At 35.2% G+C, this 19,529-nt stretch overlaps 1 protein-coding gene across 2 annotated transcripts in view; it reads right to left on the bottom strand.

The window, feature by feature from the left end:
* Positions 1 to 19,529, bottom strand: part of LOC102235908 (catenin delta-2-like) — a 220,967-nt gene that overhangs the window by 141,879 nt on the left and 59,559 nt on the right. For both annotated transcript variants that reach the window (XM_023326505.1, XM_023326504.1), the window contains exon 3: positions 16,896 to 17,008. In XM_023326505.1, coding sequence (XP_023182273.1) covers positions 16,896 to 17,008 — 113 coding nt within the window. The remainder of the gene's footprint in view (positions 1 to 16,895; positions 17,009 to 19,529) is intronic.

The raw sequence follows: 19,529 nt of genomic DNA on the forward strand, positions 1-19,529 counted from the left end.
TTCATGTCCAACATAAGTGACCTTTGCTACACCATCTTCAATTTCCTCTTTATGGATGGAAGGAAAATACCAGCATAAGGTCATTTTCTTCATAAAGGTTTCATCTCATTTCAGCATGCATACATATCCACTTGAATGTATCACATTCATATACATGCTAAAAGAAGTACTATAGAAAGCAAAGACACATTCAAACACCCATTCTGTGTGCATAAGTGGGATATACAGCTTTTAAACTTCCTTAATCTGTATATGATTCCAGAGAATGTTGGTCAAAATAATTCTACTCAGGAAAAAAAAAAATCTGTGGACCACTGTCAATTTGCCAACCTAATACTCATATTATGATAGGGAGATAATGGCCATTTTGCACTGACAGATAATAACAGAATAACTCCATGCATAATTTACCAGGGACGAATGGTCCGACACTTGCTGTACTCTGTGTTATTGTACTCCAAACAGACATGGCTGGTCTAACATTTATACTCATTTTTGCAAGGGTGCCTGCAGCACAAATGTTGTGACATATTATTCAACCAGAGACTATATACTCCTCTCTCTGTCTAATAAAATACCATTTTAAATTTTGATTTTATTTACTGTGGACTGTTAGGAATAGAAGAAAGGACAACCTATAAAAATGTAGGGTTTTGTCACATAAAAGCATGTTGAAAAGTTTAGTCTTTACCTCCTTTTAAAATGAATTGAAGACATTCTTGGATTTACACTAAACTCCACATTATACTGTGCCATTATTGACTTAGCAGCTATTAAAAATATGTTATGGCATTTTTCCATTACTTTGTGTTACAGTATGTTACAGTAAAATAGTATTTTGTAAAGTAAAATTTTATTTCTATATTTACTGCTCTGAAGAAGAAAATCTAGCATTTATAGAAGTACTTAGTTGATACTTAAAAATTATGATACCTTTGCTTCTACAGCAACCAGAGTTCTAAGCAAACCAGTCCTGTAATATTTAATGTGAAAAACACAGTCGTTAATCCTGAGTCTCTTTACCCACAGGTAACGACACACACTGTCAAATTCCATTTTTTTTGAGTCATCTGAAATCCACTAGAGCATTCAAAAATTAGATCATCACTTAAGCTTAGTGAAATGAATTATGAAATGTGTGTACGCTCAAGGAATACAAAGGGGAAGTTGAAGGTGTGAAGATGTAAGGACAAATTCCTAAGGAGACAACTGGCTCATTTGAATTTTGACGGTCTTCAAAACGCACATAAAAAGCCATTTAGCCTTTCCAGAAAGTAGCAGTAATAACATATGTACGTATGTCTCTATGTGTTTGTTTCCTAATATGAATGGAATACAATGAAATGTCAGATGTTTACAAGACATTTCTTTCCAAGTTCAAGTCATGTCTCGAGCCCTTAACTCCCAATTCAGAGTTAAGACTTGAATGTCCGACAACTGAGATAAACATGTTCACATCAAATTATCATCCAATATACAGTACAGACCAAAAGTTTGGACACACCTTCTAATTAAAATGGGTTTTCTTTATTTTCATAACTATTTATAAGGCAAGAAATCCCACTTATTAATCTGACAGGGCACACCTATGAAGTGAAAAATATTTCAGTTGACGACCTCTTGAAGCTCATCAAGAAAATGCAGAGTGTGTGCAAAGCAGTAATCACAGCAAAAGGTTGCTACATTGAAGAAACTAGAATATAAGGGGTATTTTCAGTTGTTTTGCACTTTTTTGTTTAGTGCATATTTCCACATGTGTTATTCATAGTTTTGATGCCTTCAGTGTGAATCTACAATGTCAATAGTCATGAAAATAAAGGAAACTCATTGAATTAAAAGGTGTGTCCAAACTTTTGGTCTGTACTGTACCTCTAGCCCAGCAGTTGCAGGATTCCAAGGTGCAGTCTACTATCTCACCTACTGGCTTTGCATATTCTACATTTAAAACAGAGCATTATTAGCAAAAAAAAATAGTTTATTTCCCCAGGATGTCTCTCAGGTTGATACCAAGCATATTGGACTAAACCAATCAGGTCTTAGCTGACTGTGGCACAATTGTACAGCTAACCCTCTTTTGTAAGTATTATAAATATACATATCTAGAAAAAAAACTTTTTTTATTTTCCTTTTAAACCTTTGAGATGTCTTTATTGCAAGCAAAGTCAAATTCCTTGTTTGTGGGTAAAACGTGGTGAATAAAATTTAATCTAAATGTAAAAACTCCAAAGGTCCAGGTAGTGGGCAGACCATCATATCTGATGAGAACTTCTAGAAGTGGATTAAACTCCCTGGAACAACATAGCAACTCCAAATCCAATATTTTTTGAAAGATGTGTAACTAATATTTGTTCATCATACATGTATCTCATTGTAGGGTCACAGAGAAGAGACTGGCAAATATCTCCAGTGATCACTGAACAAGAGGGAGGGTACACCCTAAACAGTTTGCCAGTCCATTACTGGGCAACACACATTCATGCCTAAGGGCAATTCAGAGTAACCAAGTTTTTGGAGTGTGGGAGGAAGCAGGAGTCCCCCAGGCCCGGATTCAAACCAAGGACCTTCTTACAGCTGAGCAACTGTGCATGAGAAAAAAAAAATGTGCTCTGAAAATTATATCTTTCAGCTCGACATGACACCACTTCATGAATTTAAGGAACCTTTTGTGGCATCCTGTCAGTTTAACAGTTTTGATTTAGTTTCACCCCTTTGATGAAATGATTGAGGAACAACCTGTTCTTACACCGTGTTCAGACATGCTGATAAAGGATTACCCAATTAATTTTGCATTAGATCATGACAACCTCTATTCTACCTGTTCTAGAGCAATAGGCTCAACTCTGAAAAGGAGTATGCTTCAGCTTGTCAACTTCAGCTTGACTGGTTATATTATTGCACTCTTATTAAAAAAAAACATAAATACAATCTAGTGCCTGGTTTTAAGGTATCAACAGTATATCTTATCAAGACACACTTCATTAACGCAAGAGAACCCTAATGCTCAGTTTTATTTTCTTTAATAAAACTAAATTTTAGACCAAATAGAGTCTCATTTTCAGTGTACACTTCTGGGGTGAATAAGAGAAATTACTAGATTCAGTATTTTAGTGATAAAGGTTATTCTTTTTATGTGTTTATCTTCAGAGAGCCACATTAGATCAACTGCTGATACTCTGTCCACCTCCACATAGCACAACATTACATACTGTAGATTCACACTTGTGATTTAAATCCAAACAGGAAGAAGCATGTTTCCCCATCCAGTCTGTGATGAGCAGAATGGCTCCACATGAGCTTGATATTCTCAATACACAGGATTTTATGGCAATCACTGCATGGTAGTTAATAAATAAAACACATGCACGTACACACAACAATGGAAAACGCTCAGCCACATTTACTTTGGCATTCAGCATGTCAAATTAGAAGATAATGCAAATATTAGCCAGGAGAGACAAGTGGAACTAAAGATGTTTTATACTGAGCTTTAAATGTATAGATTAACACTTTATTTTTCCCTCAACTCTCTCTGCTTTAATTAGACCAGAGTTATGCGTAACCAATGTTTTTTAACAAATGTAATTTCCCTGTTTATTACCACTTACAGTAATGATGTGCTCAAGTACAAAGCAAACTTCAGTATGCATCAGTTTCTATTTTTATTTCTTTCATTAGTAGCTTGAAAATAGTTGCTTCTATTACAGAGGACAATAGCATGGCCTCTCCAAGATGAAATTGAACAAGCATAGGTATAAGTGTGCCTTTCCTACATGCATTCATAAAGTTTTCATGTGTGACAGAATGTATTAATGTATGAACAGAATGATGAAAATGTTTCAGTGCGACGCATGCAAGTGTTTTATAAGTTTTCACCAAATTTATCAATTGTACAATCTAGAAGAAACAGTGAAAATATATCCCAACTTAATTGTTGGTTCATTTAAAAATAACATTGAAGAGAAGAATTTGACAATTCTGGGTATTTTTTGGTTATCTTACATATTTATTTATTTGTTTTGATGTTATGTTATATCTGAAAACAACCAAGTTCAAAAGCATGAGCTTTCAGACATTTTGGATTCCCTCGGCAACCAAATTACAGTTTGATTTCTAAAATGATAATTAAACAAATGAAATGAAACCCTTTTATTCTGTAGCCGTTAAACAACTCAACAAGAAATTTGTAAAAATATGTAAATCACTCACATATAGTCTGTTACACTTCATTTAAAGCTAAACAAAACATATGGAAGTTTTACTGTTTTAGTTTCAATGTACAGCTCTATTCAGTCAAAATCTCACTTTCATGCTTCAATATAATGAGAGGAAAATTGCATCCCACACACAAAAAAAAAATAGTTTAAATGCTTGCTTTAGAAGACAAAGAAGTTATTTTTCATACTGAAAATAGGCAACACTGGTAGAATAGAGAAAATAAAAGCTGTGACTGACATAATTAATGAAATTAGTCACCTCAAGATGGCAATTTTAGATGTTTATGTGAAATACCTTCAGCTGGAAACGCGCTAAGATCTGACAACTCACGCATAATATACCACACACTTCAATACAGGGTAGTCATCAAAATAATGCGCGTACAGGCAGAAATGCTCACAGTAATTTCCACATGTAAGGCATTTCTTATTCAGTACATTGCTTGTTGTGGTTTACATATGAGTGAAATATCTGTAGGTGGGTATCATTTACAGACATCGTTTATTGATGTACTTACAAAAAATGTGGATGTGATGCAATTTAAAAAGACGTTTAAAAACATTGCAATACCCTGTTATTCAATGATTACTCCACATCTATGCAGACAAAACTTTGTTATAAAGCACATGCATTTAGTAAACACGTCCAAACTTACATTAAACTAACTGCTCTCTAGTTCTTTGTATTATTCACATAAAACAAACATTAAATATATGGATGTATTTAGATTGTCACAGTTTTCAGTTTTCTGACATTGTCCAAAATCTGTGAGGCAGCCTGACAAGTTGTCTGGAAATGCATCACAAAGTTTAACCTTTGCTGTTTGACATGTTTGGAAACCAGTTAATTTAATCCTGCTTTGCACTGGCCACTTGCAAACAAAACTAGTACAAGATGGAAAACAGACAGGGCATTAAATAAAACACTCATAAGCATGCAACCCAGAAAAGCTACCATCCCATCCGAACAGTCTATTTAGCTTATGGGAGAAGGAACAATAAAACCTCTGATCATCAAGATGGATCATTGTCCTGGTGTGTTGTCCTTTGCTTTTTTTTTTTTGTTTTTTACTTTTTCCTCCACATGCCCAACCTTGTCCGTCACTCATGGGAAACTTGTTCCTCAGGTCCTCCAGCTCTACAGTTGTTTCTCAGTTGACACACCTGTCTAATTTGACCAATTTAGTTCCTAAATTACCAACAGGTAGTTCATCCTAATATCTCATCTATTTTTATGCTTTACTTCTCACATTTATTTTGCTTAATTGTTTTAGTTTACTCTGTTGCTGGTCTCTGACTGTTATATTAACTCAATGTACTTGTCTTTGTAAGGATTATTATAATTGACTGTAAAACAAACTGTACTTTTCTGCAATAAAAATATATAACATTAAATCCTGATTAAAAGAGAAATTAAAAAATAAATCAGGTTAAATACTTTTAAAGCCAAGTGATGCAAGCTTTATTTGAAAGTACAGGTGATTACAATTTCTTCATACAAATTAAATTTAAAGATGGAATTCTATTTTAAAAAGAGGCTTAGTTTTAAAAGTCTAAAAACTTGTATTTTTGTTTGCCCTGCATGTACATGAGTGATGGCGTGTGTGTAGATGGTGCAGAAAGGATTTTCCTGCTTTCTGATTGTTTAACAAATCATCAGCTGCCCAGGCATCACTACAACCTTAACACTCTCAATAACCTGCCTCATTGCACTCCAGTTTTCCAAACCTCTTGTCTAGTCCATCCATTTACCTCCCACCGACTTCTCTAAACATTTCTACCTCACCATTATCCCTGCACCTAACCACTTCCATTTCACACTAACATAAATCTACTCTTCCTCACTGGATCTATAAAAATTGCATAAATTTATCCTTATAGTAGTCTGTAATTCATATGGTTTTTTTGGTTTTTTTTTTTTTAATATATATTTTACCTTGGCGTGAATGTACATACTCTGACTTGCCTGTCATTGTGCTGCTGGTAAAGATTTCCCCACTGAGTGACAAAAAAAGATCATTTCTATTGTCTTTAGCAGACAATCCCATGCTAACCATAAATGTTGCTAGTAGTTGAGCTGATTTTACATTTTGCTGCACATAAGCCAATCCTATTTTTTTCTTTTTATTACTATCCAACACAACAGCTAAACTTTTTGGTGCTGACATGAACAACCACAGTGTAGGAGGCTTGTTTTGTCTGTCCTTAGTTGTAATGAGAGTTTGATATAATGAATTCTGGGTACCAATAGTGTAGCATGAAGTCTCTAACATGTTTATTATAAATGCGCATAGCTGGTTAAAAAGAAATCAGGTAATTTGACTAAAAGGAGACCTATAAACTCATCAGAAAATATGAATGATACTGAATTCCCACAATATAAATCTGTAAGCCAATAAGTGGATAATTTATCATTTACTTTTACGGAGTTTAATTATTCTAAGCAATTTCAAAAACCAAAGGTTGGACATGTTGAATTCACAATGTGATTACAGGTGTCTGATGAACGAATGACAAAAACAGTTTGTTTTCAGGGACACCACCTCCTCTAGTCCATATAAACTTAGTTCACTGGTGTCCTCTTGATATATTTCTTCAGTTCTCCATTCCATTTTAATCTGGGCTCTGGTCTCAATGCATCCTTCTCTTTTCCCACATCACACTGAGAGTACTCCGTCTGCCACTCTGGCAGGGTTTGTTTCTTATCTATTCTCACCACTATCTGGTGTTAGGGGAAGATAAGCTTGCATTTGCATGTTTAATGAACCAAACACCCCCGATTCCCTTCAGCATGAAGAAACACACATGCACATGGGCACAGCAACACAAATATGCCGCTGCTCCTGGCCCTGAAGGCCCCTGTCTCCTTGCAGCTGACACAGAGTCACCAGCTGCTGACACCTTCAGGAACAAATATAAATAACAAATGGAGCAGCAAGGAGAAGAGAGCCTTTATTTAGCATGGTCACAGTCTAAAGACAAAGAAATGATCTGATGTTTATGACTTTGTCTCCATCCCCAACAAGTTTTTTTAAGACACACAGACGATTATATATAGTTTTATCATTAGCTAAGAGAATAGCTGAATTAAAATATACACAATTGTTGGTACTTGAATACCTCCATACTCATGAAAAGTAGCTTTAAGATGCTTTTAGTTGGGAAAGTAAACCTTATCAATGCAGTTTGCTCATTATGAATGAGCCAACCTTCAAATGTGCTGGACCGTTTTTGGAGCAGCACAGCGTCGCTGACAGCCTGTGGCTGCAGGCTCAGCACCTGATTGGAGTGTGCTGTGTTTTCCCCTTTGACCATTTTCCCCACCGTCGCTCTGTCATTTCCCACCACCTGTTATCAGTTTATAGCCTCTTAAAGTGAAATATAAAGCACTTCAATACAGTGGACATTAAATAAATAAGACTTGTTATTTTCCTACTGAAATTTGTCACATTTTAAGTTAAAATTAGGTGTTTTATTAAGTGTCATTACAATTTTTTCTTACTGTGTAAACAAATTTTCCTTGGTTCACTACATTTGGGTTTTTAAATTATATCAATAGTTGCTGATGATTTGATAGTCTTTGTATTAATTCGCTGTACCTGTCGGCAGATTATCCGTTTTGTGTTTTGTTATTCTAATAAATATATGTTTTACTATAATATTGTATCCATTTGTGCTGTACATATCTGATACAAGTTTACCTCATGGTGATGATGATAATAAACAGAAAAAAAAAAGAGTTTATGGTAGTTAGTTTTAATGGCCGTTGTAAATTGATCACACAAATTGCAAAACCGCAACTCTGACTAGATGCCGGTTGGTAAAAATTAAATCTATAAAGAGTCTTGAACTTTTTCTGCTTATGGATCCTGTGCAATTCTTCTATTAAGACAGATGATACATAAGATGTGGCATAAGCACTTAGTAAAGGTAATAAAAGTTCTCAGGTTTTTGGTGATAGTCCTGTTTCACCAGGTACAGAATTTCAGGAAGAAAGTTTAGTTTTGAACAGACACTACTTCTTGGTAAATTATATATATACTGTATATGTCTTGTAAAAAAAAAATCTTCCATTGGTATCCATTACAAATAATTACAAATCAGTCATCAATCAAGTATGTTTTGTCTCAATTGCATAACTACTGTACTGGGTCCTAGTTCCTCAGCAAGAATATACTTTTATCTGTACTAGCCAAGCCCAAGAACGTGCTACTGATAAAAGCCCTATGTTCTTCACAAGTCTTTTTGTACGTTTATATGAAATCTAAGTTCAAATATTGCTGCACATAGTACATTTTAGATGTTAATATAAATATTTTTTTTACATTCCATGGTATATAGAGTATTTAAAATGTGCTTCTAAATTTGATTTTGACCTCTGATATCATGTTCACTTAGTTAAATTGTATAAGAGTGTTTATTATTATTATTTTAAATCAGCAGCATCAGCAATGCATGAGTTCTTATATTTATTAGGTCACCAAAAAAGAAATCAGCTGATCAGTTCGTATTGAGAACCCTGACCTAATATTGATACCAGATGTATTTGTAGAGCACAATCTCACAAAGGTGGACTTTCCTTATATATTTTAAAATGGAAAAAGCCAAGGCACAAATTAGGAGTAAAAGACAGATAGATGAGGGGAGAGTTGAAACAACACAGAGAAAGGCTGTGAGACAGATAGACAGTGAGGGTGACAGCACTGTGAGAGATGTTGCCACCTGCCATCATTTTTCTCCTCTCCTCTTGGAAATGCATCATCAGTCATTAAGGGGGAGCATAACTTGCAGTATCATCATCACTCTCACTTTCTCTCTCTCCTTCTCTCTCTCACACACACGCGCGCGCGCAGACTCAAGCCCAAACACAAGGCGTATTTTAAGGTATAATGTCACAGCCTATAATTTGAGTTCTCTCTGCAGCATTTTGCTGAGCTTATAAAACCGCCTGCAGCTAATGGTGTGATGGATCCTTCTATTATCACCCAACACAGGAAAGACGAGTGAGGTACAGTGGGATAAAGGAATGTAATTGGATAGTATATTAGTAGCAGAAAACAGGAGGATGGACTGAAAAGAAAAGCTGGAACACAGTTGTAAAGTGATAATGACATGATCAAGCCATAAAGCTGTCCATAAAGACAAACCGACACAAAAATTCACAACACAAGAAAAGCTCTGCATGGATTCAAAGAGTGTTTCTAAACGAATTTCAACTCGGCTACAGCTGTACTGAGTCAATATAGTACAACATACTGTTATTTAACTGTACTAAAGTATTACAATAAAACATGGGGGTGGTATTAGGTGTAGAACAATGTTTCCAATGTGTTAGAACTTGCTATTTTATTTAATAATGGGTGAGTCCAAATTCTGAAGAATTTGAAGTCCGATTATGTCACAACGATGCAACGAAGGTTGTTCAAATACAAAGGTTCCTCCAAATGTGACCCTCAAATGTGCCATCTTTTCCCTGGATTTGAAGGACAGGTCTAGTGTATCCTTCACAGTACACCCTATACATAAACACTAGATATTACCAGTAGTAGATTTTACTTGTGGGAAAATGTTTAATCTGTCAAACAATTGATGTAAAAAAAAAAAGAAAAAAAAATTACATTTACAATTTCATTTGACATTCATGCAAACATTACAAACACTTACAACTTTTGCTTAATTTCTCCCTTTTATTCTTATTTTAGCAGTCTCCCTGAGATGAGCACGCACACACAATCACTCGCCTTCACTCTCTTAAACAGTCTGGTTTTATCTCTTCCTGACCTACCTGGCTAGTCTTTGGACAGATGTCTAAGCCTGAACAACACAATCAGAAAGCTGTTAGTGCCTCAGGACATGAACTTTACACCTCAACATCCTCCTTCTTGCTCTCAGTTTCCCCTTTACACACACATTCACACACATATAGAGCTATTTGATATACCAGCTCAGTAGCAATGTGTTAGAGCTTGTAAATAACGGGGTACAAACAAAGATATCATCTTCATATTTGTTATGGCAGGCAAACAAAAAGTGTATCTCGTTTGTCTCTATATTTCATGAACCTCATTATGTTCTCCAAAAAATACATTGAACTTGACTGCATACTGAATTGGTTCAGCTATTTATTCAGCTGTGTTACAGCAGAGAAAAATCTAAAAGTTGCAGAACACCTGCCCTTGAGGACTGGAGTTGAAAACACATGAACTAGATGATGTGACATTGAAAGATATAAACTTTTTGCAAGTACTTTTGGTATCTTACTGCCTTGCAAATTTACCAGTCGACACAGTAACAAACCTTTCCCACAGCTAGCACAATGTCAATATCTCAAGTCTTAGGAAAGCATAAAAGTCCTTATTGCTTTTGATTTGATATGTCATCAATTAAGGCCTTTAAACCATCAACATGTATTATGGAGTATTTTAAAAACTCAACATTTTAAGGAGGTTTTGCATTTTATCAACACATTTCAAATCAATGTAACAACTTGTTAATTTTTACCTGTTGTGAACTTTTATTACAGACCAATTTCCAATGTTTCCTTAACATTTAAAAATTGCTTAGGAGTTCTACTAATATATATATTAACAGTTTCATATCAACTTTTGAACACATCATGGTACTGAAACAGCTACAAGTAAATCACATCAAACAGTTTCATAATAACATTTGCAGATGCTTCCGAAATTTTGAGACCAGAATCACGGCAAATAGAGAACACTTTTTTTCTGGGATCAAATATTGCTACTTAATGACCCCGGAGCAGAATGGGAGGCAACGCTGTCTAGTTCTGGACTCCAGACAATGTAAATACCACCCTGTCTGGGTGTAAGATGCCAACAGTCTCTCTGCTTTCTGTGCATATGTAAATGGGTGCCTGTAAGGACAGCACTACAGTAATCTACACATGCCTCAGTACTCTACATAATTTACGAGATCCCACAAGTTGTCAGATAATTATTTGCTGAATTACTCTGAAGACAGAGCCAGGTCCCCTGCCATTGCAGTCATTCCCAGGAAAAGACTTGCCGAGGAGAGTAAATCCTCATCCATTCAGTAAGGTGTCTGCATAGAGTAGAATGTGATAAGTACTGGTGTTATATTATCGTTGCAACAATAACCGCATAGCATTTATGCATGTAGGTGCTCAGAATAATGCTACTATATCATTATTGTATTGTTGATGTTGTAAAGAATATCAACATTGCGAAAGCTGCTTGGACTTTAATAAACACTCACTAATAAAAAAACTGTTTTCAAAAATAGAGTGATTTAGTGTTGCATGTATTAAATGCTTCAGGAAGGCATTAGTAAGCCATAACTAAGTTATGTTGTTCATAAAACATAAGATCTAGTCTCTATGTAACTTTTATTTAAATAAAACCATGTTGAAATTATCATAGGTTGCTTCCACTATAAACTGTATAGATCACTCACTATTTGGACTAGGTTCTCAATGTAGAAAGACAGTAACAAAAACAATGTTTGTTAAAGTATTTGTCTAAGTAGAGTAAGTCACATTCAGTTAACTTGCAATCCCAATGATCACCAACTTTATTGAATATCATATTCGTTTGCTCAACATTGTTTGCAATTCAATAGAAAACAAAATTATTTAGCCCCAAAGCCTAATTTAATGTTGGCTTATTTTGAGATTGCATCTCATTATGCTACGGTTTCAGATGGTTAAAAATGGGGTTTATGTAATGTTTTCTTCATCTCAGTACATATTATTCCTGTTTGCAGCAAACTGCATATGCCAACAAGACAACCAAATTTACCCATTAAGCAGAAATTTATGTGACACTCTATAACCTGGAGGAGCCTGCTGACAGTCAGACGTCATCATTAACTGAATGGCCAGCTTCCTCATGAACAGATTTGATTAATGATCTTGACTCAGGCACTGAGAAAAAAACCCAACTTCTTTACAACAAACAACTAAATAGTTTTAGTGCTACAAAACTCACTTGGAATGAAGCATCATCCCTCATTTATTTGTATTACACCAGACCCTATAATCACATATAGGTGTATTTATTTTTTGCTATGACCACACCAAAAATTCTGTCATATGCCCTTAAAGCTGTCAAGTTCGCACTTCACAGCCGCTAACAGAAAAAAAAACAGCAGGAGCCAGTGCTTGACCCGGCTGCTGCTTACTGCTAATGTTGGAGAAATGATAGATTAGAACCTGCATGGTGAATGCTGTGTGTTTGCATGAACGTCTCCTTGTGTGCCAGTTTGTTCCACCATCCTGTAAATTGTTGTGCAACAAGCCAACAGTTCACAGTGTGAACAGATGTTCATCAGTGTTGCCTTTGGTTTCTACACCACAGTGAGGTTTCCTTTTTTAAGCATCCTCTGGTCTTAGGAGAACTCCGTTGATATGTCTAAATTGCTTTATTGAGTGGAATCCAACTGAGGGCATGCAGGGTCAAGCAGCAGCTAAATATACACATAGACATGCAAAAACGAATTAACAGAGAGCATAAACGACACAAAGCCAAGAGGAGAACCATAGCAATTCACATATTTGTACTAATAATGTATAAACACGTCCACGGTTAGAAAACAGATTTTGAGGTGTTTTATTAAGTCAGCAGACATTAGTTTATTAAAAGATTCCCAATTTTCACCAAATTCAACACTGCAATTTAATTGCTAGGATTTTAACTATTCTTCATCAGAACACAGTACTGAGGGGTGTGTAATGAATTTGACAACACAAATGCCAGCCCAATTCCCCAGCTGAACAAGTAAGCTTAAAATAAATAATAAATAAGTAATAATAACTTGAAGAAAAATAAGTTTAAAATGTTAAAAGTACATAATCCAATATTTTGCTCTAAGTAAGTGACAATAAGTCAGCAAAGATAACTATGAGAAGCTGAGAATTGACTGAAAATGTTACTGTGTAAATAAAACACTAAACATGTCTGGTTCTAAAAATAAATAAAGACAGAAGCCTACATTATGAGGACATTTTCAGGAGGTTAAGTTAGTTTTTTTTTCTTAGCAAATGTTTGATTTCACTTTAATCAGACATTTGTCAAGTTACAACAAAATATTCTATAGAAACAGAAAATATATTCACACATATGTACTTACATTTTGTTATACTAATAAATTAAAATACTAATGCCATGAGCTAAATAAATGACACATGTAGTACTTAAATAATTTTTAAAGATAATATACCAATGTAGGGTGAATCACCTGGAGAAAACAGAGTAAACAGAATGAGTTAGGGAAATTCAACTGCCTTTCTTTCGGTGAGCAGTTTCCCTGCCCTCCTCAGGTTTGTGTACTTACGCAACAATCTGCCTGAGGGAGTCAGTAGCATGCTGAATTTATATGAACCACACTCTTTGACATGACAGAAGAATTCGCCAAACACAAAAGCAGACACACAAACAGGCATAGACACATCAGCAACCCAAGAGGAGTGAATAATTTATCACAACTTTCCACCAAACTTTACTTTTACCCAGTTTTATTTACAGGAAGCGAAGCTTGTGAGAGAAAGAATGCTGGATAGTCGTCTAGTCTAACCGGGCTTAACATTTGAGCTGCTGGCATAAAATAAATTAGAATTGAAGTCACATACATCTTCTCTCCTTAGTTCCTCCCTGCTTCTCATTTTTGCCTAAAGCGTTCTTTCCTTTATCTGGAAATTATGTCGGCGGTGCAAAGGTCATATTTATAATGAAACTGGTATTTAAAGAGCTATGAGGCTGTGGCTAATATGTTGATTAATATTATTATGCAAGAGGGGTTTTCAGTATTTTTCGGTTGATATTTATGTTAGTTGCAAACTGCACAGTCGTGTTCCGACTTTCTATCAAGGGTTGTCTGGAGATACAATCATAGGAAAAGAACATTTTAAAGTAACAGGAGTTAGTTTACAAATCTAGAACAAACTATAGCTAGTTTGTTAAGCGTTAAGTCACTTAAAATAAGGCAAAATCTAACTAATATGTCCTTTTTTTTTACCCAACAATGAGAATTATTCTCAAGCAAACAAGGTCGTATTATTTTTGTGGAAAAGTGTCCAACCCACACAGCTTATTTGGAGTTGGCTCAAACAACTTCAACCATTGGTCCTAAGCGGAGCTATGAATCTACGATAAATTACTAAAACATAGAAGAATCAGTGTGTTGGTGTGTTTCAGTTACATTTTGGATCTCAGCACAGTGGAAATGTAAAGAAAACTAGATCTAAATTGGCTTTCATTTGGATTTCTCTTCATTTAATGAATGTATGGAGGGTCGTCATCTGGCACAGTGGCTAGAGCTGCCGCCCCTTTTACAGAGTGTACAGACCGATGCGGCCATTATGGGTTTGAGTCCTGTCCTCTGTTCCTTTAACGTCAGATTACTGCTGAACAAAGGCCCCTAGTGCTAAAATATTGTTAATAAATAAATAAATATTTGTGTGGAAGGTGTGTGCTTTTCTACACTTAAGGTTAGAAAAAAAAAATGTAGAACCTCGTGAAGTATAGCAGGGTTATCGCCTTCTTGTTATTGCTTCATTACAATAACTCCATATGTCATGACAACTTTATGGCTTATAAAATGAGATAGTTTGCACATTACTTTGATGCATTTGCATTCATTTTTTAAGGTTCAAACCTAGGGTTAGGGTATGCCCTATGGTGCTGAGGAATGTACTGTATTTTATTATTTAAAAAAAAAAAGTCAATTTTGATTTATTTACTGCAATACAGAATCCTGTTAAAAAAGACATGAACACTACACAACTTTTAAATAGTTTGAAAATGTTTTGACCACTGAGCCCCAGGTGACTCTGTGGTAGAAGTGCACAATACAGAGGATGCAGTTCTAGACGCAGCTCTCCTAAGTTTAATTCGCAGCCCCAGGCCATCTATTGCAGATGAATGAATAAAAGCCCCAGTGGCTTTTATGCATTCAAATGCATAAAAAATACTTTTTGATCTTTGAATAATAATAAAAAGACATTTTAAGCAACCAACTGTTTACATCCAATACATAAATCAACTGTGTCGCACAACAGATGATGGCTGAACCACATTTTTCGATAAACAAAGGTCCAAAATGAGTTACACACAATTAGAGGTGAAACAGTTCACAAAATCAATCACTTCACTTATCTCAGGTCAGAACAGGCATCAGCCAGTTTAGCACAGGTTGAGCTTGGCCACAGTTAGTCATTTAATTCAATGATATAAAAAACAAACAAGAAAAAAAGAGTTGGCACCTTATTTAAGACAGCACACATTTAAAAAGTTGTGATAGTCACTTTTGTCATTGTTACAAATTTTATTTAAATTCCCTTTAATTCTTTGTAGATGTGTTTTTATGTGTTCCATTTATGTTTTTATATGTGTATGATCAACTGATGAAGCATTATATTGTTGGATTTTAATAATTTTATTATTTATACTATTTGGGTGCAGGTTTTATATAATCCCACTGGGCTTTTGCCTCTTCCTACATTGTTATTATATTTTTCTTAATATCTTTGAACTGTATTTTAATTGTGCAAAATAAACTCTAAACTATTACTTAGAGCCTCCTTCAAGCTAGCATGTGTAAATGGTCTTCACAATGAGAGGACCCCACATCACCTATGCCATTGTACTATTCTCTCTGAAGAATGCAGTAACAAAAATGGCACCCTTTATTTCCAACTTGGTCAGTTCATAATTTAATCCTGCCATTGAGCAAGTATTCACAATGCGTATATCTACAATGTTGTGCAAACTGTGCAATATTTATGTTGATGAAGCTAGGAGCAACACATCCAGGTTTGTTAGCTCATATGCATAGACGCATTGGGTTATTGATTGACGACACAAACCAGAGAGAACAAAGAAGGATATTTTCCTGAGTTTTAAGGAGCCTGTCAGTAAAAGGTTATTTGAGGTAAAAGTCTTAGATAAAGCAATGAGTTGTTTTATTGCTAAGTCTAATTTGCATGTGCAAGGTACTGGATTTCAACATAAAATTTAAGTACCACAGGACTAGAAATACGCCCTGCTGATGACACTTCACCAATAGTTAGTTCTCAAACATTATGAAGATGCACAAGATAAAACTGGCAAAGAGCTATCAATCATACAGTGTGTTTCATACGATTTATTATTTGTGTGGCATAAGAAATCTTAAAGATACCAGAAATCATTTTAACTATTATTTCAGCTCAGTTAGCATTTGAGCAAATAATGGTTTATGATGCATTACCTATCTGTGAGATATGTGTGATGTAAGCATGTTAGTGATCCAACACTGCTAGATGTGAATTTTGAGAACTATTACTGAGAGAGGCTATTGCAATGCAAAAATGATCTTGAAAAAGATGCAGTATAAATGTAGAAATAAATTTTATAACAGTAATATAACAAAATATGTGTAGTTATTTTCCAAAAGTATATCGGAGGATTCAGCATCACAGCTTAAATGATAATAGAAAAAGAAAAGGATGCTCTTTGAAAGCACCAACACCTGACTCATAAATCAAAGTCCTCATCTGTATTTTAACTAACCACAGCCTGAGGGGAACAGAAGCAAACTGTCCTCATCTGATCAGATCTTTCTCCAAGCTACACAAAAACTGCTACTCACTTAATTATCACAAAGCATCACACTGCCAGACACACACACACACACACATATAAAAAGTCCTTTCTATGTTACCTGATGCTGCTCATGCTGCCTGCGTCTGATCCCAGCTTGCATCTCTCCAGCTGGGTGGCAACAATCTGACGTTCGGCTTCAAGTTCTCTGGTCAGACGTTCAAACTGAAGCTCCTGGCGAGATAAAAGATACACAGTCTGAGTTTCAGTAATCAATATCAATCAAGGTATGCTAGGGAGTGCATTTCTATGTAAATACCTCACATATTTAGGTGGAAATACTCAACTTTTATTTCAAGTGTAAAAGGGAGAAAAAGCAACAGCAATAATACATGTTACAAGACAGTATTGTGACATCCATACATCCATTTCTCTAATCTCCACAGTGAGAAACAACAACTTTCACTTAGGGCTGGACAATGTGGCTAAACATGATATGTGCTTCACGTCAGTCAATATTGATAATTTTATTGATAATAATGTCAATTATTAATTTATTGTCCTCCCCTACTTTCACTTACAAGGTTTCTTACTTTTAGAAGGACAGAATCCTCTTGTCCTTGTGAAGTCTTCAAAAGTATAATAAAAAATATATTATACTCATTTGTAAGTATCTCACTAAAAAAATGAAAAGCATTATTTTTTTAATCTAAAAAAAAAAAAAAAAGCTAAAATGCAGAAGCAGTTTATGAAAAAGTAACTAATATTCTAATATAAAACCTGGGGTGGAACTTTCCACCGGATGGATTTGCATTTGCAAGGGATTTATTCATTGAATTAACTGTGAAAATGGTCATTTTCACCCTGAACCCTAGATAAATTCATAAGTGTGTGTTTGTGAACAAGCATGTGTTGTTGTAGTTAATAACAGTGTGGAGGTGGATCAAGAATGCAAAAACGGTATCTGTATAGTATCTGAGCACATGTGTGAAAAACCTGAGACAAGAAAGAGAGTTGGAACAAGAAGAAGAGAGACTGAATGCTGGTTTGATTGGTTTTCTCAAAGTCATTTGAAGCTCTGAGTGAGCCGATTCCCAGTCGCTATCTTGGGTTTCCAACTTCAATCGCATCCCGCCCCTCCAACAAAACACAGCACAATGCAATTCATCTCCCTCTCTTCCATACATCTATTTTGCACGTGCTTTCAGCAACAGCTCACTCAAATATGCACGCTCCCCCTTTATCTGTTTTCCATTCAAATCGTTACCTGTTTTTTAAATGGTTTTTTTTTAATGCTTTAATTAAAACTCCAGAAGGACATTGTATATTGTGTGCACTACTTGTATATACAATGGTGCATTAAGCTCATTAGTTCACTGCTCATGTGATATAGGGCAACATAGAAACTAATTAAAAGCAATGTCTCATCCCACAAGAATACTAGTGACACAAATTCTATTACAATTCCTTCTGTCTTTCTTTGTGCCTTCCTTTGTGTATTGGTATTCTTCCTGTCAGAAACTATTGTATAAATGTTATATCTTCAAACCACAGTAAGATAAATCTCCAATATGTGAACAAAGAAAAAGGTTTTATCAACACTTGCTTGTCTTTAAAGTAAGGGACACAGGGAGTTTCCATTACACCCTCAGGACCTCCACTTGTGAATTACAGCTTTGTTTTACAAAGAGCTGCCTCACTTCAAAGCTTGGTTCTGCATTTCACTGTGTTGTCACCTCGTTTGCAGGAGTTACAAATTATTTAAATCCTCAAGGTGTAAAAATGTAAATCCCTAAACCCACAGTGTCATTATGCTAATCGATTAGTTATAATGCTTCAATGACCAAATTTATTTTCTGGCTTCTAAGGCAACAAGGTGATGTCTGGAACAGATGAGTGACACAGTGGACAGGTTTTGCATTGGGAGAGAACTGTTGAATGTTACATAACCCTTCTTCAAAACATTTATTAATTTAGAACACTTTAAACAAGAAAAGTTTGATAAATCGCACAAGGCTAATGCCTTATTTATGAACCAGACAAGAAAAAATTGCAGTTTTATTGTTAGATTTGCTGTATTTTATGCTCACTCGTCAGTAAGGATGCAGTGAAAAGTCTTTTCTAGGTCTTTACAATAAATAAAAGCAAGTTGGGCAAATGTGATGCACCCTTCAGGATAGTAAATAAATAATCCTTTGCTTTAGACCTACAACCAAAACTACACTACCCCTCCTAAATCCAAGGCTCAAGAACTGAATGGGCTCCTCTGCCTATAGTGTCTTGACATAGGTTTTTTCAGGGAAGCAAACGAATATTACCCCATAATTGAACACATAACTTTTGGGTTTTTTGAGGAGCTCATCCATTTCAGGCCACTGCCGTCATGAATTTGTTTAGGTACCTCTAAAATGTCAGTCCCAATGACAGAAAGCCCCAGTTAAACTCCCTCATCTCTGCCTGTATTAGTGAAGTTTCATGAGCTGGATCGAGATGTTCTTTTGATAGTCAACAATAAAGGGGAAAAACTGGTAAAAATGTGCAGAGTTACTTTTAGATAAATGTAGCTTTGATTGTTGTAGGAATGAAGCCTTTAATTTGAGTAAAATGTTAACTAAATTTACTGAAAGTCAAACAAAATGGAATTTTATTACTCTCGTCTTAGAAAGGGGAGTAAAAAATTGTCAGTGTTCAAGTTATTGAAAACTGATATACAGTTTTACTAAGACACCTTTTAAAATCATTTCTAGAATTATGA

The sequence above is a fragment of the Xiphophorus maculatus genome, chromosome 21, assembly GCF_002775205.1.
Source record: "Xiphophorus maculatus strain JP 163 A chromosome 21, X_maculatus-5.0-male, whole genome shotgun sequence".
In the NCBI taxonomy this organism is placed as follows: Eukaryota; Metazoa; Chordata; class Actinopteri; order Cyprinodontiformes; family Poeciliidae; genus Xiphophorus; species Xiphophorus maculatus.